The 25321-nt window shown below is 48.3% G+C and overlaps 1 protein-coding gene and 1 long non-coding RNA gene across 5 annotated transcripts in view; one reads left to right on the forward strand and one right to left on the reverse strand.

The window, feature by feature from the left end:
* The first annotated feature begins 108 nt into the window (after positions 1–108).
* Positions 109–2133, forward strand: LOC148638885 (uncharacterized). Its single transcript, XR_015930923.1, has 2 exons — positions 109–720; positions 1624–2133. It is a non-coding gene; the product is annotated as an uncharacterized LOC148638885 (long non-coding RNA).
* Positions 2067–25321, reverse strand: part of socs7 (suppressor of cytokine signaling 7) — a 28916-nt gene continuing 5661 nt past the window's right edge. Inside the window, exons 2-10 of one of the 4 annotated variants that reach the window (XM_088622680.1) lie at positions 16949–17013; positions 15875–15979; positions 12550–12672; positions 8746–8897; positions 6832–7000; positions 5497–5589; positions 5056–5191; positions 4449–4592; positions 2067–3301 (exon numbers count right to left, since the gene is read on the reverse strand). In XM_088622680.1, coding sequence (XP_088478806.1) covers positions 4472–4592; positions 5056–5191; positions 5497–5589; positions 6832–7000; positions 8746–8897; positions 12550–12672; positions 15875–15979; positions 16949–17013 — 964 coding nt within the window. In that variant the 3' untranslated portion in view covers positions 2067–3301; positions 4449–4471. Of the gene's footprint in view, positions 4010–4448; positions 4593–5055; positions 5192–5460; positions 5590–6831; positions 7001–8745; positions 8898–12549; positions 12673–15874; positions 15980–16948; positions 17014–25321 lie in introns of all 4 variants that reach the window. The other 3 variants (XM_088622679.1, XM_088622678.1, XM_088622681.1) reach the window with 3 other exon arrangements.

Consider the following 25321-nt stretch of genomic DNA (forward strand, 5'->3'; position numbering starts at 1 on the left):
TACCGAGTTTTAGAGTTTTTTAGGCGGACCTCGAAGAATGGATTGATGGAACGCCGTCCAATGGAGCGGGCGTTTCCTTTTACCGACAGTCTTTATATCCAATCACCTCCCCCACGGATCTGTCGCTCAAATTCTGAATGACAACTATGCTGCCCAATGATGTGAGAGGAGGGGGTGGGATGCTTTACTAAGTGGAACGTGATTGGTTCTGTGCGGAAGATGACGCAGTTGATTACACGCTGTCTCCCGCCCCGGGCCAGGGGAAGGCGGGTTGTGGCGGGGGGAGGGGAGCTGCACTGGGGCGCTTGAGCAGCTGCAGCCATCCTGCACCAATGGCGCCGCAAACGCCTCTGTCCGGGAGAGAGCAGCTACTTGCCCCTGAGCCGGGGCACTGCGGTGATCATCGAATCAGACTCAACAGATGCCCTCTGAATCTTAATCCAAAGACTCAACTGTAGCGGCGGGGGCGCTGGGGTTATTTATTTTATTTCAGTTTTTGTAAGATATCTTAGTCTTCCCTCGGTGTGAGGCCGGCGGAGAAGGGGGTGACGATGACACGGAGGTGGAGCCTGGCCGGACCGGGCCCTCGAAACCGTGTTTGAGTTTGAAGAGCGGAGCCGGACGGGCGAGCTGCAGGCGAGGCGCTCCGTGTGGGTTTCTGAAGGCGACGCAGCTGATTTGATTCGAGGGCCTCTTGAACTGCTGTCTAATGCTCTGTCGGTGAGCTTGGACCCTTCGCAATTCCGTGCTTTTATTAACAATAAAATAGTCAGTCTGAAGTGACGCCACCGCTCTCCTCCTGTACTGACGGCTGGAGCCCGCCAAGACGTTTTGTACTTTTAACACACCCGGAAATGTAGCGCATCAAGAACAAGTGTACCGTTTGATATGTGCAAGTGCTGCCGAGTTACAGTTTAACTGACGTGAACGTACTAATGTGCGACCTGAAATAGTGTTTTAACCTTACTGTGCCCGTTGAATTCCCACTTCTCGTTATTTCTGTCCTCTGTATTTGCCGAAAATACAGGTTTTCGGGTTTCCTCTCTGTCCCGAGGACTTCGATCTCCGCCGCATTTACACCGGCAGCCTTTACAGTTGTAAGAAGACGAATACATGGAATAATAAACACGGAAATGCCAAATTAATTAATGCATTTGTTTATTCTGTTCCGTATTGAAATGAATTGGCATCCGATGTGGTCGTCGTTCGCAATTGTATTGTCTTTGAAATAAAAATACAGGTGAGAAAGACTAGACTATGGAGGACGATTCTCACTCCTCACAGTAATACCTTTTTTACCATTGCTTAATCATTCCATGTGCCTCTTTACAGCCTGCACGCCAGCCCATCAAGGGAGACACACATTCAATTAATCCACTCAACATGTCACTGATGAGTATGACTCATAGTATCAAAGCACCCAGTGAAAACCTGCACAGACTGAGGAAGACCGTGCAGGCTCCCCACAGAAGGCCCCCAGGATGGAATCGAACCCAGTTGCCAGCATGCCTTCCTGACTCGGGCCTCCAGGTCCCGTGTTTGTCAGGAAACTCTTGACACAGGAGCTCTGGCTGCACTGCTGTCAAAAACACAACGGGCTTGCTTGTTCTGTTTCCTTTCTAGTACTTGCTTACAGCAACTGCTGCAGTTCCCAATGTGCGTCGGACCCCCCCCCACTGTCACACGGAACCTCGGAGACGGAGACTCAGCCCGTTACCATGGGAACCCCTCTGCCTGCAGGAGCTGAAGGTCAGGATGAGAGAGGATGCCGGGGGAGGTGGGAAAGGCGAGAGAGGATGAAGAAGCGCAGGGAGGTCAGGGGCGAGGGAGGGAGGAGCCTGGAGGTCTGAGCTGTTGTGAGCTCCCAGGACGTGTCCCCGATGGTTCGGCTTTGCTGCCTCCCTGCTCTCCGGTGGGGGGGGGGCGTTGCCATGGCGACAGCAGGGAGCACTGCAGAGGAGCCAGCAGGAGCACAGCTGCAGTTCCTGCTTCCTCTCCCCCTCCAGCCCTATACTGAGCACGGACACACCAGCACACGGAAACGCAAAAAGGGACAAGAAGCAAAGTCCTTTAAAACGGACTAACAAACCTGTTTTATTTGGAAATAAAACACGTGCATTGTCGCACAGCCAAGTCTGTGATTTTGAATGTATTTATCAAAAAAGGAAAAAGTAGTTTTTAGCCTACTTTAGGCTATCAGAGAGATGTCCCCAGTGACAGGTGAGCTGCTGGGCGGTGCAGAGATGCTGACAGCTTCCTGTCTCACCCACGATGCTCTTCACACGCACTGCCGCCACACCACCTCCCATCGCTGAACTGAGGGCCCCATCTTTCACTTTTTTTCTTCCTTTTTGGTTTCTTTAGAACAACTATTTACAGATCAGTCACCACAAAACAGAACAAGAAATAAATAAGAAAATAAATCTTCTAGACAGCAGACACTTACACAGCTCCATACCCCCCTCCTAGTACAGCAGAAGTCCTTTGCATTTTATACAGTCAGGCCATAAGACAGTGGGTACAGTAGAAGCACTTCTGAAACAGCTCCGCTCACACAGAGCTAACGAACGTTAGCAAGAGACGTCAGGCATTCAGCACTGAGGTGAGATTGAGCTTCACATCGGATTCTTTTTACCCCCAAAAGAAGCAGGGTCCTACTCAGGAATTCAGGTTCATACCAGACGTGCTCACAGTGTCCTCTCTGAGAGCCCAGCTGTGGCAGGCAGGCCAGGTAGTGTCCCAGGGGGAGTGTGTCAGTGTTGCAAGCTGCCACAACCAGTCGGATGACAAGAGCTGTATTCACCCGAGAGACAGGAGTGAGCTCAGACAGGCTCAGTGCAGAGAGGAAACGCTGACCTCACCATGTCTCTCCTCTGCTCCTGGGACACACTGAGGAGAGAAAGAAGTGCAGGGTGTCTAGAGCTCTGAATCATTTCAAAATCCACAGCAGTCCTGGGGTTTATTTCAACTCAGTTCTTTTTTTATTTTTTAATTCCAGTGTCCAAATCAGGATCCAGTGTGCATTTGCCAGTCACAGCACTCCAGTTCAGTAATACTCCAGTCTGGTGGCAGTGCCCCCTGCACTGGTAAGAGAGAGGAGTCTCCCACCAGTGAACCCCCCCACTCCCACAGTCCGGGGAAGAGGGGGGGTGTCCATCACCACAGCAGCAGTGCTGACCGGCAGCAGGGGGCAGTGTTGGGCTGCAGTGGGAGACACATCCCCATCAGTCAGGGCTGGTGCTGCCCCCTGCTGTCAGATCACAGCCCAGCCTCGGTCACACTCTGCAGCACAGCCCGAAATCTGGAAGAGACAGGAAACAGAACAGTAAAATTGCACACTGGCAGCACACAGACCTGTCACTAATTTTAGAACTAGAGCCCAACATTATGTGAATAAAAGCCAGCCACAGTGTGCTCACAAAACAAGTGCATCTGCGCCCTCCTGACTTGAATTAAAAGAGGGGAGCGACTGAAAATGGCTAAATATAAAGAAATCTGCCTTCAGAGTGAGAGACCACTACCAGGACAGTCTGCCACTGGAGGGCTTGTTAGCAAAAAGTGTCAGCATGGCTCCACAGCAGTGAGCACCAGAGCGCCCTGCTCCAGGGGCTGGGATCCTCCCTGGGTCCCCCTCTGCAAACGTGTGAGGAAACAAGAAAGAACATCCGAAATGGCCTGAGTCCCAGTCAGCAGGCTGACCGTCATAAATGCCCAACACGCGTCTGTTTCGGTCGCAGTGCAGACACACAGCCAGCTCACAGCCCCAGCTGGAGGCAGCAAGGTCTTTCTGTTGAAACCTCAGCCTCTCCATCACCCCCGAGCAGCAACGCTGTGGGAAGCCTGCCCAGACCACTGGTGCTCCAGTGGAGGAACCCCCCTCTGGGGTTGGGAGAGAAGGACGCGGGCAGACACGATTCAGGGCCAGGATGTGTTTCTGGAGGCATGTGGTTCGCTCTCGGACTTCCTGGCACAGTCGGACACAACAGTCTCCTCTCTCCTGCCGGTTTATCTTTATATAACATTAAAATAATTATTATAAAATTGACCTCCAGATATTTACACCCTCACACTTCCTCTAGGGACACCAACCTGTGAGCCACAAAAACTAAGGACAGACACACTAGATTCAGGCATTCCTGTTTGGGACTCTCAGCTGCTCTAAATTGCAGGATAAGTGCTAAGGCCATGCTGAGTTGATTAAATATAAGAAGTCAGTATTTCAGACACATCAAGAAGATTAATTTTAGATGAATTATATTAGGACTCCAATGACAATCCCGTGACACCATCTGCAATTTGCAGTTGAACACAATTAAGGTTTTATCCTTGTCTTACACATGCCCATCAAGTCAAGTATCTCCTGTGACAAACGTACTCCTCACTGCTTGAACGAAGAGCTACAGTGGGTAACAGCAGCCTGTGATGGCTTTGCCCACATGGACACTTACTTGAGCCAACATGGTTCCAGCAGCTACGTCTGAGACTCTGCCTCCTGCTCTGCCCTCAGGCTGCTGCGCGCTTCCTTGAGCGACAGGTACATCTCCTCCTCAGGGTCATAGTAGTAGAACTTCCGCAGGTATGTGATCAGGGGTCTGAGTGCAAAGGAGAACAGGATTCAGGCACAGAACAGGGTAACCCAGCTTCACAGGGCACAACTGCATGGCAGAGCTTGGCTGTCCTGTTGAGGTTGAGAGCAGACTATCTCAGCTAAGATGTGGGCTGACTGCTGCAGTAATGTACAAACACCAACTTGACCATGCATTTCCGATTGAAGACACAGACCTGTTCAGATAGAACTCCTCATTGAGAGGATGCTCTCCTCATTGAGAGAATGCTCTCCGACAGGTTAACAGAGGCAGATCCACAGACAGGAAGCCTCAGATGAGTAAGAAGGATTAAAAGATGGAGGTGAAATCAGCCACAGACTGCTAGAGTAGCACAATGAGAAATCAAAGAGAAAAGGAGAAGGACAGACTGTGTCCTTCTCGTCTTTCTGTCCGAGAGGCGGACAGGAACAAGCTGGGAAGCATGCAGAGAAAGAGAGAGGCGCGTTACTTGGGCAGGGGGAGCTCCTGGATGTGGTCGATTCGGACGAGCTGTCGAATGCGAAACCGACAGAGGTGCTGCAGAGACTTCACGTTACTGAACCGAGAGACAGGATACAGCAGCTGCACTGGAGTCGGAGGCAGCCCTGTGGAGACAGGTGGACAAGGATCAGTGAGGCGGGCTCACCTCCGCCTGGCTGCAGAGGAGAAGCATGGGGGAAGCCCCGCAGACAAGACATCACAACCCTACCCTGCACATGTTTTGTTTAAGTGCATTAATGCACAGAGAAATTTAAAGCAATTTTCCTTGTTCCTGTGGTCTGTTGGTCTTGGATGTTTTTAGACTGCTTTCACTTGGTCTGACTGTGAAATGGGAGCCGGGGAGCTGGGGCAGAGCCCAGGCCCGCGCACTCACCAGGCACTCGGGAGCGCAGGAAGTAGAGGAACTTGCCGTTCTTCGAGTGCATGATGGCACGCTCGATGAACTCCACCACCGAGTGACAGCGGTCCTCGAACTTCGGGTGACACCACAGACTGAAGGTCCCTGCAGGGACGGAGCAACAAAGTCAGAGAGCAGCACTGGCTGAGCCACACACACAGAATGCTACAGAGGCAGAAAGATTTAGAATCAAATCTAAAATAAATTATACAGAGAAGATTAAATCTTACATGCAATTCATGGGTTCTGTTTTTTAGAAGCTTCAGCCCATTTCTGTACATACAGCACAGACACAAGCTGCAGTTTGTCACACCTCCTAGCCATAGTTTGCTGGTTTACTTGGGGCTGACTAAGCCTGACCTTACGCTGCTCAGCCATGCTGGCTGAAGGGCGACATCACTTCCTGGATGAGAATTACCATCCACTGCCAAACCTCAGGCCACAGGGGAGTGGAGTCATCAGCTCACAGCATCCCTGCAAACTCTCTCCAAATCACTTTTAGCCTGGTTCCCCCTTCCTCTCTCAGCCCTGCAGTCTCTCTCTCTCAGTTCTGCCACCCCCTTTTCCTTCTCAGTGCTCTCCTGTCTCAACTTGCTCACCCCAGACCCGGCCTCTCTGCAGCCCAGCATCTGTTTCTGTTTCTGTTTTCGTTTGCAGGTTTCGACTTCCCACCTCTCTTCACCTCTCTGGACTCTGCCTCCCCTTGCTCCTGCCTCCTCTACACTCCCAGCTTTTATTCTCCTATGCTATATGAGCTGCTGACTTCCCTGTCTTTCTCACACCCATAGAAGGCTCCACAGCCGAAACCTTGTGTTTCCTTTCTTCTCTTTTCAGCGTGGAATAAACCTTTACTTGTTCATCTGTTTCTCTCTGCTGGTTGTGGCTTGACCATCCAGGTCAGCGGATGGGTTCACTGACAGTGAGCCTGGGGTTTTCCCCACTGCTCAGTCCCTTGTCTCGCTGTGTGTGTGTGTCTGTCTCTGTGTGTGTGTGTGTGTGTGTGTGTGTGTGTGTGTGTGTGTGTGTGTGTGTGTCTGTGTGTGTGTCTGTGTGTGTGTCTGTGTGTGTGTCTGTGTGTGTGTGTCTCTGTCTCTCTGTCAGAGCTGCCATTTCCTCTCGCATGGCTGCGGTTTGGGGCTGAGGTGGCCGGCAATGACAATGACCAGACCACCACGAGAAACAGTTTCCCGTAAGAGGAGAACCAAACTGGGTCAGCCTGCCCACAGGGACTCCTGCCACTTCCCCTCAGCGCTCCTCTCAGTGGAACGTACCTGCTTGTTGTTTTTCAGACAGCAGATAAAGGCCTCTGTTGGCCTGAGGCCCCAGCGCCCGGGAATGCCCCCTCACCTCGGTAGTGCTCCATGCGCGTGTGGTGTGTGATGCTCTGGGAGCGGAAGCTCAGGCTCAGGATGTAGCGCGGGTCAGAGCTGTCGCGCACCAGGAATGACCCGTCCGGCTTCCCCTTCAGCTTCATCTCCGCGTCCTCCCAGTTCATGGGCCCCCAGTACCAGCCGCACTGCGGGCATGGACACAGGGTTAGAGCAGGGCAGGGCAGGGGTGCACAGGGCGTGGGTCTCGGGAGTTTTCCTTCATACCCACTCAGAATACAAAGCTTCATGTATATTGTCAGCTGCCTTGGATAGGAGATCCACTGACCACATAAACAATAAAGAAAATAATACAGGCTTGTTTCCAGGGGATTCTCACTCTAAAAACCAGGACCCTTCAGCCTGCGACCCAGCAGTACTGGGTCCAAACCCTGATTCTGAACTTTGCTCAGGACAAGGACACCCTGAGAGCCCAGTGCTAATTACATCACGACCAATGCATGATGCTTTTCTGAGGAAGGGGCACTCCTGTGCATGTGTCCATCAGGGTGTGCGCAGTGGGGGTGTGCGCAGTGGGGGTGTGCGCAGTGGGGTGTGCAGTGGGAGTGTGCACAGTGGGGTGAGTGCAGTGGGCATGTGCTCAGTGGGGTGTGCGCAGTGTAGCAAGTGCATTGGGGTGAGTGCAGTGGGGGGTATACGCAGTGGGGTGAGCGCAGTGGGGTGTGCGCAGTTGGTGTGTACAGTGTGGGTGTGTGCAGTGGAGGGAGTGGGGTGTGCAGTGGGGTGTGCGCAGTGGGGGTGTGCGCAGTGGGGGTGAGTGCAGTGGGGGTGAGTGCAGTGGGGTGTGCGCAGTGGGGTGTGCGCAGTGGGGGTGTGCGCAGTGGGGGTGAGTGCAGTGGGGGTGTGCGCAGTGGGGGTGTGCGCAGTGGGGGTGTGCGCAGTGGGGTGTGCGCAGTGGGGTGTGCGCAGTGGGGGTGTGCGCAGTGGGGGTGAGCGCAGTGGGGGTGTGCGCAGTGGGGTGTGCGCAGTGGGGGTGTGCGCAGTGGGGGTGAGTGCAGTGGGGGTGTGCGCAGTGGGGTGTGCGCAGTGGGGTGTGCGCAGTGGGGGTGTGCGCAGTGGGGTGTGCGCAGTGGGGGTGTGCGCAGTGGGGGTGTGCGCAGTGGGGGTGAGTGCAGTGGGGGTGTGCGCAGTGGGGTGTGCGCAGTGGGGTGTGCGCAGTGGGGGTGTGCGCAGTGGGGGTGTGCGCAGTGGGGGTGTGCGCAGTGGGGTGTGCGCAGTGGGGTGTGCGCAGTGGGGGTGTGCGCAGTGGGGGTGTGCGCAGTGGGGGTGTGCGCAGTGGGGTGTGCGCAGTGGGGGTGTGCGCAGTGGGGGTGTGCGCAGTGGGGGTGAGTGCAGTGGGGTGTGCGCAGTGGGGTGTGCGCAGTGGGGGTGTGCGCAGTGGGGGTGTGCGCAGTGGGGGTGTGCGCAGTGGGGTGTGCGCAGTGGGGGTGTGCGCAGTGGGGGTGTGCGCAGTGGGGTGTGCGCAGTGGGGTGTGCGCAGTGGGGGTGTGCGCAGTGGGGGTGTGCGCAGTGGGGGTGTGCGCAGTGGGGTGTGCGCAGTGGGGGTGTGCGCAGTGGGGGTGTGCGCAGTGGGGGTGAGCGCAGTGGGGGTGAGTGCAGTGGGGTGTGCGCAGTGGGGTGTGCGCAGTGGGGGTGTGCGCAGTGGGGGTGTGCGCAGTGGGGGTGTGCAGTGGGGGTGTCCGCAGTGGGGGTGTCCGCAGTGGGGTGTCCGCAGTGGGGGTGTGCGCAGTGGGGGTGTGCGCAGTGGGGGTGTGCGCAGTGGGGGTGAGTGCAGTGGGGGTGAGTGCAGTGGGGTGTGCGCAGTGGGGTGTGCGCAGTGGGGGTGTGCGCAGTGGGGGTGTGCGCAGTGGGGGTGTGCGGCCGTCAGTCTCACCTTCTCCAGCTCCCTCAGGCTGGCGGCGAAGCTGCTGGCGTCCGGGCGGCTCAGGGGACACAGCAGGGACTGGGAGGTGGGGGCCGCTGCTGGCGGAGGGGGGGCATCAGGCTGTGAGGGCGAGGAGCGAGGGAGCGCGCGCAGGAAGGTGTCTGAAACACAGAAAGACAGCACAGGCTTCAGTGCACAGCTGACGGCAGGAACCGGCGACTGAGCACACAGGCACACACCACAGCAACACCGCGCTACTTGCCTGGGCATACAGGTGTGACCGTGCCACAGGTCATCAAGGGTGTCTTACACATTCATGACCCTTGCAGTTAAACAGTCTTATTCTCTGCAGTGATGCCCCCGAATCACTGTTCAAACCTCCCATCAGTGTAGCCAACACAGAGTTGGATGATGGACTGGGTAGGCCTGCACACATGGGTACTGGGTCCAGGAGGCCTTTATCAAAGGCTTCAGACCAAACTGGTACCAATGAAGTGTGTCAGAGAGTAGTCAAGGATTCATCTAATGTTTCGCACTGAGGGTTCAGCAATGTACACTAAAACACTGTAATTGAAGGGTAAGGGCTATTTCGGAATATATCGGAATCAAGCTGATGCCTCCAGCAGTCTAGTGGCTATCCTTCAGTGGCTATACGTGTACGGTTTTGGTTTGGCTCTGATAGTTCATTAAGACGCGTTACACCGTCACACTGCCTCTGACACCGTCACACTGCCTCTGACACCGTCACTGTGCTGTCACACTGCCTCTGACACCGTCACTGTGCTGTCACACTGCCTCTGACACCGTCACTGTGCTGTCACACTGCCTCTGCCACTGCACTGTCACACTGCCTCTGACACTGCCGGGCGGAGCAGTGGCTCTGTGGCTAAGGATCTGTGCCTGTGACTGGAAGGTTGCCGGTTCAAATCCCACAGCCGGCAGAGGAATCCTACTCCGTTGGGCCCCTAAGCAAGGCCCTTAACCCCAACTGCTCCAGGGGCACTGTACAATGGCTGACCCTGCAATCTGACCCCAGCTTCTCTCCCTGTCTGTGTGTCTGTGTCTCATGGAGAGCAAGCTGGGGTATGCGAAAAGACGAATTCCTAATCCAAGAAATTGTATAGGGCTAATAAAGCAACATTAACACTGCCACTGTGCTGTCACACTGCCTCTGACACTGTGCAATAGTCTCCTTGACATTGTCTCTGTGTATCTTTTTTTGAAGTACAACATTTACCCACCATTTTTTTAGAAAGTAACTGTAAAAGTTAATGGTGTAAACTCATGATGCAATGCAGGTAAGAAAACAATAAATCACTAATGTAACTGTCTAGTCTGAAGAAATATTGCAGTGCTGTCCCAGTGCCCCACACGAGAGCAAAGTCTTTTTGTAGATATGATCCTGGGGTGCAGTAGCACAAAAACTGACTGTACATCAAATTAACACATGCATTCACTGAAGTGACACAGATTGCTCAGCAGGCTGCACACCAGACTACAACCAGTGGCACACCTGAGAAACCTACTCTCTGCACACTGCGGGGCAGACTTGTGGCACAATATGATCCGTGCAATTGCATGTTGGAATATGAATATGAATAATAATAATAATAATAATAATAGCTTACACTTATATAGTGCTTTTCTGGACACTCCACTCAAAGCGCTTTACAGGTAATGGGGATCCCCTCCACCACCACCAATGTGCAGCCCCACCTGGATGATGCGACGGCAGCCATAGTGTGCCAGAACGCTCACCACACATCAGCTATTAGTGGGGAGGAGAGCAGAGTAATGAAGCCAATTCATAGATGGGGATTATTAGGAGGCCATGATTGGTAAGGGCCAATGGGAAAATTTGGGCAGGATGCCGGGGTTACACCCCTACTCTTTTCAAGAAACGCCCTGGGATTTTTAATGACCACAGAGAGTCAGGACCTCGGTTTTACATCTCATCCGAAGGACGGCGCCTGTTTACAGAATAGAGTCCCCGTCACTATACTGGGGCATTAGGACCCACATAGACAGCAGGGTGAGCGCCCCCTGCTGGCCCCACTAACACCTCTTCCAGCAGCAACCTTAGTTTTTCCCAGGAGTCTCCCATCCAGGTACTGACCAGGCTCACACCTGCTTAGCTTCAGTGGGCTGCCAGTTGCGAGTTGCAGGGTGATATGGCTGCTGGCTATAATGGGGGACTGCCTTGACTCTGTGACTAAGGATAGAAGGTTGCCGGTTCGTATCCCGCAGCCGGCAGAGGAATCCTACTCCATTGGGCCCCTGAGCAAGGCCCTTAACCCCAACTGCTCCAGGTGCTGTACAATGGCTGACCCTGCACTCTGACCCCAAGCTTCTCTCCCTGTCTGTGTGTCTCATGGAGAGCAAGCTGGGGTCTGTGAAAAGACAAATTCCTCATACAAGAAATTATATATGGCCAATAAAGTGATCTTAGCTTATCTTACTGCAGCTGTGGGACTTCCATTCGTTACATGCAGAAAGAGATGATGGAGGAGAAAACAGATTTTATTAATGGCCTTATCACACTCACTACTGCAACAGAACAAGAGCACAATTACTGCTAGTGCCGTACTGACATCTGTGACAGGATATGGTCAGGAGGTGACCAGATCTAAAACGTCATGACTTTATAACAAACTAGACTGCTGCCACCTCCACACAATCCATTCAGCTGCATTGAGAGAGAGACTGATTGCAACACTCATGAACAACAGATGCTTAGCTGTTCAGGGAACCCCAGTGACTCTGCTGCTCCGCTCGGGGGAGCTGTTGCAGTGGGCAAGAGGTAGACGGCTCGTGCCCTGGGAGCCCCAGCCTGGCCTCCACACTCCCAGCCGTGTTTCAGTGTGAGCCACGCTTGTAGGGCACCACCCTCTCCCACTTCCTCCTTTTAAAGGGCTGAAACCTTAGCTTTCTCTAAAGTTCAGACTGGATTTCCCTGGGCTCCACTGATTGTGGCATTTAAACTGTAAACTGTTCTATCCCGGGATGACAACCTTGTCCATCAGGGAGACAGTCCTATCCTGCAGAGATACATCCCTTCCCACAGACCTTTCCTTGTACCAGGTGCTTGACAGCATGCTGCCCTTCTGCACAGAGTCACATGTCACAGGGACACCTTCAGCTTTGCCTGCAATTTGTCATTTTTAGTACAGAATCAAACACCCAGAATACAGTCCAGTAGTACTCAACACTGCTGTACCAACACCAGCTAGTCCACAGTCCCAGTGTTAATCTTGAGTGTGCAGCCAGCACACGCCACTTGGAATCACTGTCTCTGTGTCTGACTCTGTTAGTCCAGCTCTGCCAACACATCTGAGTGACTTGAACCTGGCATAGACCTCCAGATGCAAGCGAGCTGGAGTGCTCAGAGGTATAGACCACCCCAAGACAAGACATCTAAGAACGGAGCAGGACCTGGGCTAGTCCACCTTCCCTGTGGTTGTTCACTTCATGAAGACCTTGACTTGACAGCCACGGTGGATCATAAACTCTTTCATCGTAATATATTTAATTGAAAGTGCAATACCATAATCAGCTGCAATTCTCTACGCCAGCTCACTTCTGAACTTCCTTAACATTTGATATAGTAACAGACTCTTCTGCTTAAAGCAAATTATAAGCACTCTGCCAGCTTATCCAGGGAAACAGCTGTCCCTGAGTAGACCTGTACCAGTCCAATGCAAAGCAGTAGCAGGGTAAAACCCACAGGTGCAGCACAGCCGGACTCTGAGCAGTGATGTGCTTGCTCCGCTACTGCCCCCGTGCTCAGACCCCTGCGTTGGCGGCCGGTCTTACCATTCAGGCTGAGGCTATGCTGGATGGTGACATGGGGAGGAGGAGGAGGCAGAGGGAGGGACTGCAGGGAAGCCCCAACAACATTCAATAGGAAAGGCCCTGGCTGCGGCCCACTTATATCATCTGCAACAGAACAAGAGTGCACAGTTTCAAAGGCGGCCAGGTCAGGAGGTGATGCATGGTACAGCCAGCCGACCGCTGTGAAGGTCCAGACAGCGATGGGGCCCCTAGTCAATCAGCTGACCTTTCACCTTTTCCTGGCTGTTATGCTCCACTGGTGCAGAGCCCTGCCACATTAAAATGGTTCCGCCATCTAAGCACTGTGGATGTATCAGTTTTCCCATAACACTCCCATAGAGTAATTAGGAGTATCATGTGGAAGTGTCTGCATCAGGCCCTGCACGATGCTCAGGGTCGAGCTGTACCAGACAGTGCTGTCTGTAAATGATATTTTTCATTGCTCCTGACTTCTCCACTGCTGGTATAAGTGTTCTCTCTCCGTCAAAGCAGCCCATTTTCAAGCGGTGGGACTCTGTGTCTGTCTGTACTTTCTGCACAGGCATCAGCACTGACACACAGGCAGACAAACAAGAAGCAGTAGCAGGACAGAGCACAGTCTGCACTGGGCAGTCCACAGACACACAGACCACAATGCCACTACACAACCCTCGCGCACGTCCGACCCTACAGCTGCACTCCGGGCTTGTGAACTACAACCATGGTATATTGTCAGCTATAAAATTACTCAAACTCCCTCACAAAGTTGCTTGAGAGCTGTTGTTGACTGCCTTGAACAAAAGCAGCATAAGTCTCTATATTTTTTTATGAGTTGGTCTTAGATACCTAATTAACACTCCTTTGTTCAAATAAGGCACTAAACCAGCCTGATTCAACAACTTGGAATGAGCTAAGGGCAGCTGACAAATAAAGGCCTGTGGTCAAAACACACACTTCAGCTCTACAGAGACAGCAAGAAGTGTGACAGTTCCACCTGCTGCTGAACTTCAGCCCTTCAGGAAAGCAGAAATGGAAAAATGTTTGAGGACGGGCTGCAGGAATCTGAAGATCGAGCACATGACTTAACTGCGGCTATGAAGATTAGAAAACACATCTGAAAGTGATCAAGTTGGGAGACAGAGCTGCCCAATGTTACAAATAATGTAATAAATTGTGCACCACAGAAAACACCCTGCAAGACTGTCCGCTTTTCAACGAGACTAAATATACAACAAGAACAGGCCAATCAGCTACTGACACTGAACAATCTCCTGCCCACGGTATCTTATATACAGAAATTTCACACTGCAAACAGAAAAGATGAACTGGACACAGCAGGTCCCTCGTGGCTCACAATAATCTTCTCCCTGTTGCTGTGCCATAGCTCACTGTCTGCACTGAAGCAGCCAATCCCTCCCAAACAGCACAGAGCACTGACCCAGCCTGCAGGCTTCACTGACACCCTGTCTTTAACTGCCTGCCTTAGAAAATAAGAACATGACTCACACAGATATTCCCTATCAGTAAAAGACATGGAGACGTGTGGCTGTTTGAGTCCTGTGCTTTTGCTCAGACACTCTACACTTGCACAGCTCTGCAGTAAAACGGAGCAAACAATTCGGCCGGCTATCGCACTGCAGTGTGACCCACTTCAGTTTTTACCAGGTGCAGGAGTCTTATACAAATTGCAGCAATCAAACAGAAAGTAATGTATCTGAAAACATTCTAGCTACTGCTGGTGTATCTATAATAACTTCGTTAAAACAAAGTAACGGCTTCCACAGTAGCACCCTAGAACAATTTAAAACTGCAGTAAAACGTGAATCTGATTTGCTTTCCGGAGCCAACGGCAGAGGGAAGGATTGAAGGAGAGTGCACACAAACAGAGATGACAGCACACAGAAACCGGGCTCTGCACTGGGGGGCACAGACGGACTCCTACCCTCCCTCTATCTCCATTTTCTGTGGAAGAAGCTGCCCACTGTCCTCTCCCCCCCCACCCCCCACCAGGAACATAGTGGAGGGGCTGCAGCGATGAGTGATGGCCTGTCCCAGGAGGAGCGCCCAGACACGCTGAGCAACCTTAACCTTTTGCAACTCTCAACTGTAGAATTATCCAAATCTTTCTCTAAGGGGGCAAGAAACTAAATTTCCCCTTTGCCTTAACAATATTATTACCAACTAGATTAGCACCTTTTATAGGGCACTAACTGAATGGCAGTTACTGTACAAAAAGTATAGCTCACTTGTAGAAAAATTTAAAAATATTGTCAGAAAGTATAATATTACTGGTAATAAAGTACTTTAATTATTAATATGTTATAGATCCAATGGTAAGATTTTTTATAATAAAATTATAAAGTAAAAATGAGCTGAAATGGCAAGAACACAACTGGGCGTCCAAACAGCTTAACTATTCTCACCAGGGTCTGTCAGCAGATATGTTTCCTTGACTATTCTGCCATAAAACGTAATGTTTATTTTTACTGTTTGTTATTTGTAAGATTCTGTGCTCATAAACCACAAAACACATTTCTGAGAAATAAGACAAAGTGTTATTGTATCATACAAAAATAAAATGAACCACAATTCATTGTGTTCAGCATTACAATTAAACATCGATCATCTAGTCTTTCTTTTGATATACTTCAGTTTTTTTTCTAAGAATTGTTTTTCAAAAGTTTCATCGTCTGCATGTTTTGCAAGAAAGGTTCAGATCAGAGAATCTGAATGAATCTCTGGACATGCCAGCAGTGAGGGAGTACAGACACAGGACTTGCTGCTCTGGTTTTAAAAGTCAGGAGTAACAAGAAGCACCACACTTCATGGCAGCAGTCAGAGCTGTGAAGTCAAGTCTTGGGAACGTCTGCCAGGCAGAGTGTTGCAGCTTCACTGCTAGAGCTGCAGCAGGACACTGCAATGCCCGCGGTATCACACACAGGGCCCTTACGCTTCACCTCATAGAAAAACAAAATCACCTAGTTTTTAGTAAACAAACTAAATAGCAGGCCCGCTGAAGACCAGACCTCGCAGTGCTGTACAAGATGTTTGAGCTGGAAGCAGAAAGCGATGATGTCTCCTGACAAGCACATAAGCCCTCCAGTGTCTGATGTGTTTCTTACAGAAGTGTGCTGGGGGTGGAAGACTGGCAGTAGACAGAGCAGCTGCAGTGCAGTAGCCACAACAAGGCACAACAACAGAGACAGACAGACAAGTGTGGTGACCGAAGTGATTTCAGTTCGGGTTTAATCTCCCTTCACTCTGAGAAGTTCCGTTTGGCCTCAGTGCAGCTCCAGACACAGAGTGAGATGGGGCAGCAGAATCTTACCTAACAGGCTCAGGCTCCGACGAGGTGGGGGAGGTGGGGTGGGAGGGTGCAGAGAGTTTGCTCCCCTTCGAGAGATATCCACATCCACAAGCGACACAGTCTCGCCTGCCGGTACCGGAGAGAGGGAGACGAGAAGAGCAGTCACTGACAGTCACCCTGAAAGGGTCATAACTAGTTCAAGAACTTCAGGAAGGCAAAAAATGAGTGGTGGTCAATTAGCCCAGCTTGCTAGTAACAAACCAAGAATCAGATCCAGCTGGAACACCTTCAAGAGTGTGTTTGGAAGGTTTGTGTCTGAGTGGACCTGAGTGTCCTGGATAAGATTCCACACAAGAGGTTGAGAAACAGTAAAGACATTACAAAACGATTCAGACACCATCCGGCAGTGCGCAAACTCCTGGAAAATGGTCCTGAACTCAGACAAGTGCCAAGACCTTGTAAATATAAAATGAGTGGCACTGGGCTCCTGGATGTGACCTATGAGAAGACTTTAGGTGTTGTTGTGTGGTCTGAGGGTATATTGTGAAAAATAGCAGAATTCAAGTCAAGAAAAGTTATGGTAACTAAATAATATGTTGATACAACCTGATTTAGAATACTGTGTAAACTTGGGGTCATTAAAATTAAAAAATATACATTCAATTCAAAGAAGGGCAAAAATGTTTTATACATACAGGTCAAATGAACCAAACCTCTTATGAGGTGCACAACTTCAGTACTAACTGTGAAACGAGGACAAAAGGACACTAGAGAAAACTCAGAAGAACTTCAGTGCATTCATTCTGATTCAGGAGGCACATCTTTACACAAAAGGTTGTAGGGGCTTGGAACAAACAGCCCAGCTATATAACTGGAGTTACTTCTCTTGGATCCTGCTGGATAAGATACTTGGATTAATAAGTTACCAGGAACAAAATGAACACATCCAATATGTATGAGGTCTTGTCCACCTGTATAGCAAAGTACAGAGAGCAGCGGTGTGGAGTAGTGCTTAGACTCTAGTCTCTGGCTTTCAATTAAAAAAAAAAACTCTAGTGGCCTAGGCCTAGTCAACACAATCAGGAAGGCTCTCACCTGTGAAGACGGGGCTGAAGGAGACAGAAGAGAAGGCACTTTGAGTCCTGGTCAGACACGGCTTCCTGCAAGGGGACAGAGACACTGTCAGCATGACAAGTCTTAAAATTAAATTCAATTTATTTTTATATAGCGCTTCTCACAACAAAGTTGCCCCAAAGCACTTATCAATGCAAGTGACCACACATGTGAATACAGAACAGAAAAGACCGGAAGACAATGGAGGAGAGGAACCAAAAACTCCTTAGTAAGGAGAAAACAAACCCCTAGGGGTCCAAGGTCAACTGGCTGCCCGACTGACTACAGATCTCTGTTGACCAGCAAAGTCCTCCTAAACGATAGTTATATCCATGGTGTCCCTCTTGGATCCATGGCAGTGATGCAGCATTTGACTCAGATGGTGCCCATCTCAGGCACCATCTACCTCTACAGATGTATCTACCTGGTGGGCCAACACAGAGACACACAACGGCATGTACAGCATCACCAGCAGCCATGGTTGCAGCAGGCTATGATGTAAGGTGTGAGTAGGCTAGGCTGAAGTAACAGGTTTTCAGTCTGGATTTGAATACTGAGATTAACTCTGCATCCCGAACATGGGGTGGGAGACCGTTCCATAAGCTAGGGGCCTGTAACTAAAGGCTTTATCACCAACTTTTTTTATTAATGCGTGGAATATGAAGGAGACCTGCATTCTGTGATCTAAGCAGGCGACTTGGATGGTAGCATTAATGAGTTCTATTAGATAGACAGGTGCCTGACTTCTGAGAGCCTAATAAGTAAAAGGATTTTTAAGTAGACCCTGTAACTGACAGGAATCCAACGAAGAGAGCTAAGTACAGGGGTTATATGGTCGTACTTTCTGCTCCTAGTAACAATTCTAGCTGCTGCATTCTGAATTCGCTGTAAGGTGTTGAAAGAGTGGTGGGTGCTCCCTGATAGTAGGGCATTGCAGTAGTCTAACCTGCTGTGTACAAGAGCATGTATTAATTTCTTTGTGTCTTGAGTGGAGAGAAACTACCTTAGTTTTGCAATATTTCTTAACTGTAGGAAGCATGTTTTCGATACATAGAGAGTTAAACAATAAATGAGAGTTAAATGAGAGCCTTGTGTCTAATATGATGCCTAGGTTACGTGATGAGTCCTTGAGGCAAATTTTTAAATCCTCTGAGTTAAGTGCTGAAGTTAAAGTAGTCCTATCAGTATTGTTGCCTCCAAACAACAGAACCTCATTTTTATCAGAGTTGAGTAACAAAACGTTTTCACACATCCAAGTCTTTACTTCATTAATGCAATTAACTAAAGTGATAATAGATGAGTTGTCGTTAGGTGTAAACAAAATGTATATTTGAGGGTCATCAACATATGAATGAAAGTTAATGTTTTTGTATTATCCTACCTAGCGCCAGCATGTACAGAGAGAACAATATTGGTCTCAGCACTGATCCCTGTGGTACCCCAAATTGAACTGGTGACATTGATGAAGCAGTACAATTATTAGATAATTGAACAAAATGAAAACGATTAGTTAAATATGAAGTAAACCACTTAAGGATGGTTCCACATAAGTCAACCTCAAACTCAAGCCTGTATAACAAAACAGAGAGGTCAAAGGCAGCACTAAGATCTAGAAGCACAGGCACTGTTGCATTCCCCACGTCATTAGCTAACAGAATGTCATTTACGACTCTTGTTAATGCAGTTTCAATGTTCTGGCCTAGGCAGAAACCTGATTCGAATTTCTCAAGTATATAATTTGAGTCCAGATACGATTGAAGTTGGGGCCACAACTATTCTCTCAAGAATTTTAGATAGAAATGGGACGTTTGAGACAGGCCTGTAGTTGTTAAGAACTTGTGGATCCAAATTTGGCTTCTTAAGGAACAGTCTAACAACCGCTACCTTAAATTGATTAGGTACAACACCTGATGCAAGGTGCAAGTTCAGAGTAGTAGACCAAATGAGCTCTATATAGGGTTTTCTTATATTGCTGCAGGCCATCAGTCCATGCTGACTTGAATACTTGTAGACCAGTAGACCTTCATTTGCGCTCTAGTTTGTGGCACTCCTGTTTAAGGGATCGTGTGTGATCATTACACCATGGAGAGTGTCTAGTGGCTTTGACTACCTTAGTCTTTAATGGGGCAATTTCATCAAGGGCCTGTCTGACCACTGTTTTATAGTTATGTGTGATTTCTTCAACATTATTACTGGAGATGAAGATAGCATTGTTCATCGTGCTCATGAAATTTAATGAAGTACCCCTGTTGATGTGTTGTGTTGTAATAGTCTTCTCCTTGGGAGCTATCAAGCGCAGTCGAATCTCAAAAGTAATTAAAGAGTGGTCAGAAAAAGAGTTATTGATTGGATGGACTAGTACATGATGAATATCAACTCTATGATAATTAAGTCTAGTGTATGACTGTATATGTGTGTTGGTCCTGTTTAATGCTGACTACAACATACAGAGACAAGGAGAGACAATACATTTTTACTGAAGGTGTTTGTCTGTATGTCCATATGTATGTTAAAGTCGCCTAATATTACAACTTAGTCTAAATTCATAACAATCAGAGAGCAGTTCACCAAATTCTGCAAGAAACAATGCATATGGTCCTGGGGGTCTGTACACTTAAAGAATGTATGTACATGATTCGGGTGCTATTTTAAGGAGCATTGCTTCAAATGTGTGAAAGTCATTAACAGTTTTTAATTCAATTCTCAGAGACTCACTGAACATGGCTGCTAGACCACCTCCACGCCCTGAGCAACGAGCTTTCTGTAAAAACTATATAGCCATTAGGTGAGGCTTCAACTAAAGGAATAGTGTCAGTGGGCCTAAGCCAGGTTTCTGTTAGTAGGCACAGGTCAGAGTAGGTGTCAAGCACCATATCATTAACCAGAACTGATTTGTTGCTTAGTGAGTGAACATTTAACAGTGAGCATTTTATGGTAGTTACATGTTTTAACTGATTTACGCTTACCAGTGGAATGGAGATGAAATTGTCAACACAAGAGCCCCTAAAGGAATAAATTCTAATCTAGGTCTAGTGATAGGTGCAATACTGTGTTGCAATATAGCTGCAATGTGATTGGTGGGATGCTGTGTGGTAGAGAACCATAAAACAATTCATTCTTGCAGCTTTCTGTGCATCCAGGTGTGGGTCAGGCAGAACGCTGTGTGCAGGTGTGGCTCAGTGCAGGGCGCCGTGTGCCGGTGTCCAGGTGTGGCTCAGTGCAGGGCGCCGTGTGCCGGTGTCCAGGTGTGGCTCAGTGCAGGGCGCCGTGTGCCGGTGTCCAGGTGTGGCTCAGTGCAGGGCGCTGTGTGCCGGTGTCCAGGTGTGGCTCAGTGCAGGGCGCCGTGTGCCGGTGTCCAGGTGTGGCTTAGTGCAGGGAGCTGTGTGCAGGTGTGGGTCAGTGCTGGGAGCTGTGTGCAGGTATAAGATATATTTGGGTTGTATGGAGAATCTGTGGCTTTGCCGAGGCCCGTATGTTCTGTCAGCTTAGAGGTTTAACAGTGACAGACTCCCAGGTAGGGTGAAAGTCAGGAGAGCAAAAGAGAAGATGGTATTTTTTTAACAACTCATAGAGCTTCTCAGACTGCTTGCGTTTTATGCTAAAAAGCATAATTTACAGAACACTGAAGATGATGTGAAACAGAAAATAAACTATATAGGAAAAGGAGGAAGTGAAAGAGGCTTTATCAGCTTGAGAACAACAGCAGAGTTCATCTTGACTTGTCTTGTGCGGGGAAAACAAACAATAAAGCTAATCAAGGATGGAAGAGTGAGCATGCATCTGGTACCAGTCATTATGGACACATGCTGGTACAGTAATTCTTAATTCTGTGTAGCAATGCCGTGTGTCACGTGAGGTCACTGCTTCTCCACCCCAGGAGATACCAGCCTCACAGCCCCACTCCTGCACCCAGAGACCTCACTGTCCCAGGACACGCAGTAGAGACCCCCTCGCCTCACTGTCCCAGGACACTAAGGACTGTCCTCCTGGTACAGACCCCCTCACCTCACTGTCCCAGAACACTCAGTAGAGACCCCCCCACCTCACTGTCCCAGGACACTAAGGACTGTCCTCCTGGTATAGACCCCTCACCTCACTGTCCCAGGACACTGGAGGGATGAGAAACCAGGCTGGGCTCCCACACTGTCAGGGACTCTCACACAACTGTCACACAACCAGACACTTTCGTGTTGTACGATACTGTCGGGGACCTCTACTGACTTTCCCAAACCACAAACAAGCATATCAACAAAAGAGAGAGTAGAGCTTAATTCTTTACACAAAGGGAGGTGGGTGTATGGAACACTCTACCCAGCCATGTTGTACAAATCGATCCCCTGGCTGACTTCAGCAAAGTGAGCTAGATCAGCTTAATGGCTTCAACTCATTTCTGACCTTTTTATATTCTTTTGCAGTTATGTGTTATGAATAATTATTTTTTTAATTATGTTTTTTATTTACTAGAACATTTGTCATTTGTAATTGATATTACTTTATGTAAATAATTAGTATTATTGTCTAGAATGTACTAGAATGGTTACGTAAATCTTTGGATGTGGACATGTCACATGAGGGGTCTAGAAGTTTCTAGACTTGATTCAGGTGTATAAAAAAGGGGATCAACTTAGTGGTGGGAAGAGTAGAGAATAGAGAAGAAGGATGGAGAGGGATTCAGCACTCTTTAGGATCCGCTCACTTACGGATAAGATTTATATTTGGATTTACCGTTCGTTGAGAGACTTTGGACATTGAACTTTGCGACTTGTTTTTACTTCATTTTGGTGGACACACAAATAGAAAAGGAAACCCGAAGAACAGCTTAATCTACAGAAAAGTGATAGAAGTGCATTTATGGACAAAGACTCTTTGATAAGTGAACTTTTGTTTTTTTTGTTACTCGTTATGAGTAATTGTTATTATAAGTATTTTCTTTTTCTTTTGTGGGTATCGTCAATAAATTTGTGAATACAAAAGAAAAGAAGTCGCTGACTACCTTGATCTTTCTGTACCGTAACATTGTAGATAAGGAAACGGGAGCACAGCTCTGCTGTGAAAGCTGAGCTCCTAGACCTGGGCCCTGAGTCAGGCTGAGGGGGAGTGATCTCTTTAAGGAAGGAACTGGGCTGCCTACTGTGCTCCACATACTCCAAAACACTTCTCTTCTCCAAACCACAAGATAAGCTATATTTCTAGAAGTGATAACAATGATCTCACATGCAGCCTTTAACCTTAGTAAGCAAATGCAGCCAGGATCCATCCCAAACACTCTGTACTGTACATACAGCCTCCGATTACAATGGAAGAGAGTCACACTGAAGCAAGCAGTGGAATCTAGTTTGAACAGAAACATAACTGCAGACTAAGTTCTCCGAACTAAAAAGCAGACTTGGAAATGATGGTGTTGTTAATAAGCTCGCTCTGAATTCCTGCTGGCTCCCAGACTGATTCCAGGGTGTGTTTAAAAACTGGTTCACCGCACTTCAGACACCTCTGTTCCAAGATGCTCACCAAGGGTTTCCTGAGCAGTCTCACACTGCGTCAACACGTCTGTGGCCAGGCTCTGTGCTGCGCATCATGTTTTTACTCTCAGCAGTGCTGTCCCACAGGGGAAACAAGACAACAATCTGGCTCTGGGCTTCCTGGTGTTTCACCCCACTCTCAGCCTTCAACCTAACCCTCCACCACACCTGCGCCCCGAGGCTAGAGGGGGAAAGGTAGTCAGCAGGGCCGGTCGTAGCCCTGTAACATTTGAAAAACTATTTTTTGAACAGCCAGGCAGGCTAGAGGACAGCATTATTTTTCAATCCTGTCAGGCGTAGCATTCAACTCTAATCCCACTATCTGCTCAGGACTGATCCGTTTTGACAGCACCTGTGATCTCTCAGCCCTCAGCCATATCCTTCAGTAACTCTCACACTGTATCGCACTCATGTCCGTAATGTTCAGTTTGGAGATTTAATTTGCTGGACTCATTCGCTGTAAACATAGCACACAGACAATGGGATCTCTGCAATACATGAATGCTTTGTTCCACACTACCTTTGTAAACTTGCTAGAGTTTTTGTATTTAATACAATTTTCAGATTATTTTTGTACAGCTATTGTATTGCTCTTTCTTTCCAACATTATTATGCATGCACTACTTTTCTTAACAGTCTTCCTTTGAACACATGAGTAAACTGGGAAGGTGGTATGAGTTGAGCTTCATATTAATGCTGGTAACACCAAAGAACTGGATACTTGTGGTTGTAAAACGTTAGATTTTCAACCTCTCCCTCTTATTAATCAGCCTGTGGAGGTTGTTCAGTGTTTCAAGCAACTAGGAAAATTGATAGATGATCATTTAAACTTTACAGAGAATGCCAATGGCATTTTTAAAGAACGCTAGTCAGTGTATGTTTTTGTTCGTGAGGCTGAAAGGGTTTGGAGTGAGACAAAACGTTTTAAAGAGGGTTTACAGAATAGTAGAAATCATCGTTCCGTTTGGTATCACGGTGTGGTCTGGTAGTCTGAGTATTAAGAGTAAAGGGAAGCTGGCCAGAATTGTTTATATTGCCAGTAAAATAATTGGTTGACCACAAAAACAGCTTAAAGCTTACCATATACCTGTATATGAGTATAATGACAATAAACGAACTTGAACTAAAGAGCTGTACTATACCGCAGTTCAAAAGAAAGCTCTGCTAATCTTTGACAACCCCTCCCACCCTCTTCTTTCTCATTTCCAACTGCTACCTTGGAGGTGGTTTAGAAAGCCTGAGGCCAAGAAAAATGTCTACAAGAAATCTGTTGTTCCCTGTGCAATCAGTATATTAAAAGTGTCTGTTTCCTGTATGAAGCTATCAGATTATGTGAAATGGTAGTCTAGGGGTGTAACCCCGGCATCCTGGCCAAATTTCCCCATCGGCTGTTATCAATCATGGCCTCCTAACAATCCCCCTCTGTGAATTGGCTTCATTACTCTGCTCTCCTCCCCACTGATAGCTGATGTGTGGTGAGCGTTCTGGCGCACTATGGCTGCCGTCGCATCATCCAGGTGGATGCTGCACATTGGTGGTGGCGGAGGGGAGTCCCCATTACCTGTAAAGCGCTTTGAGTGGAGTGTCCAGAAAAAGCGCTATATAAGTGTAAGCAATTATTATTATTATTATTATTATAATACAGGCAAAGGGAGATGTGTATATACAGTGGATATAAAAATTCTACACACCCTTATTGAAATTGCAGGTTTTTGGGATGTAAAGCCAAAAATCAAGATAAATCATGTCAGCTATTTTTCCATCTTTAATCTGACCTTCAAGAGAAAAACAAATAGATAATTATTAGGAAAAATAATTGAAACTACAAAACCTACAACACCCTGGTTGAAAAGTGTGCACACCCTTTTATAATGGGGGCTGTAGCTGTGTTCAGAGTTAACCAATCACATTCAAAATCATGTCCAAAGGTAGGTAGCATACACCTGCCATCAATGAAAGGGATTCTGATTAACACCAAATACAAATCAGCTGTAGGATTTCCTTGAAACATCCATGGTTGCATCCTACTGGGATAGCCATGGTCCGCAAGGAGCTGACAAAACACCTACGGGATCTTATTGTTGAAAGGTACCGATCAGGAGAGGGGTATAAAAGAATATCAAAGGCATTGGATGTACCATGGAGCACTGTGAAGACTATCATCAATAAGTGGAGACACAGGACAAGGAGAAAACTTATCAGGGAGGCTACCAAGAGACCTACAGCAACATTAAAGTAGCTGTAAGAATTTCTGGCAGGTACTGGTCACTCTTTGCATGTGACAACAATCTCCTGTATTCTGCATATGTCTGGGCTACGGGGTAGAGTGGCAAGATGGAAGCCACTTCTCACAAAAAAGAACATCGAAATTTTGCGAGAAAAAAAAATACATTCAATCACCCCAAACCATTTGGGAAAATGTCTTATGGTCTGATGAGACAAAGGCCTTAATTCTAAAAGATATGTTTGGCGCAAAGACAACACAGTTCATCATCCAAAGAACATCATGTCTACTGTGAAGCATGGTGGTGGCAGAATCATGCTCTGGGACTGCTTCTCTTCAGCTGGGACAGGGGCTCTGGTCAAGATAGATGGGATAATGACTAGCTCCAAATATCCAGATATTTTGGCACAAAACGCAAGCTGAATATGAAGAGGGATTTCACCTTCCAACATAATGACCCAAAACACACATCAAAGTCAACCAAGGAATGGCTTCAGAAAAGGAAGATCAAAGTCTTGGAACGGCCCAGTCAGAGCCCAGACCTCAATCCCATAGAAAACCTGTAGAATGACCTAAAGATGGCTGGCAGATCCCCTGGCAATTTGAAGGAGC

This window comes from Lepisosteus platostomus, chromosome 28, assembly GCF_059453375.1.
Source record: "Lepisosteus platostomus isolate fLepPlt1 chromosome 28, fLepPlt1.hap1, whole genome shotgun sequence".
NCBI lineage: Eukaryota > Metazoa > Chordata > Actinopteri > Semionotiformes > Lepisosteidae > Lepisosteus > Lepisosteus platostomus.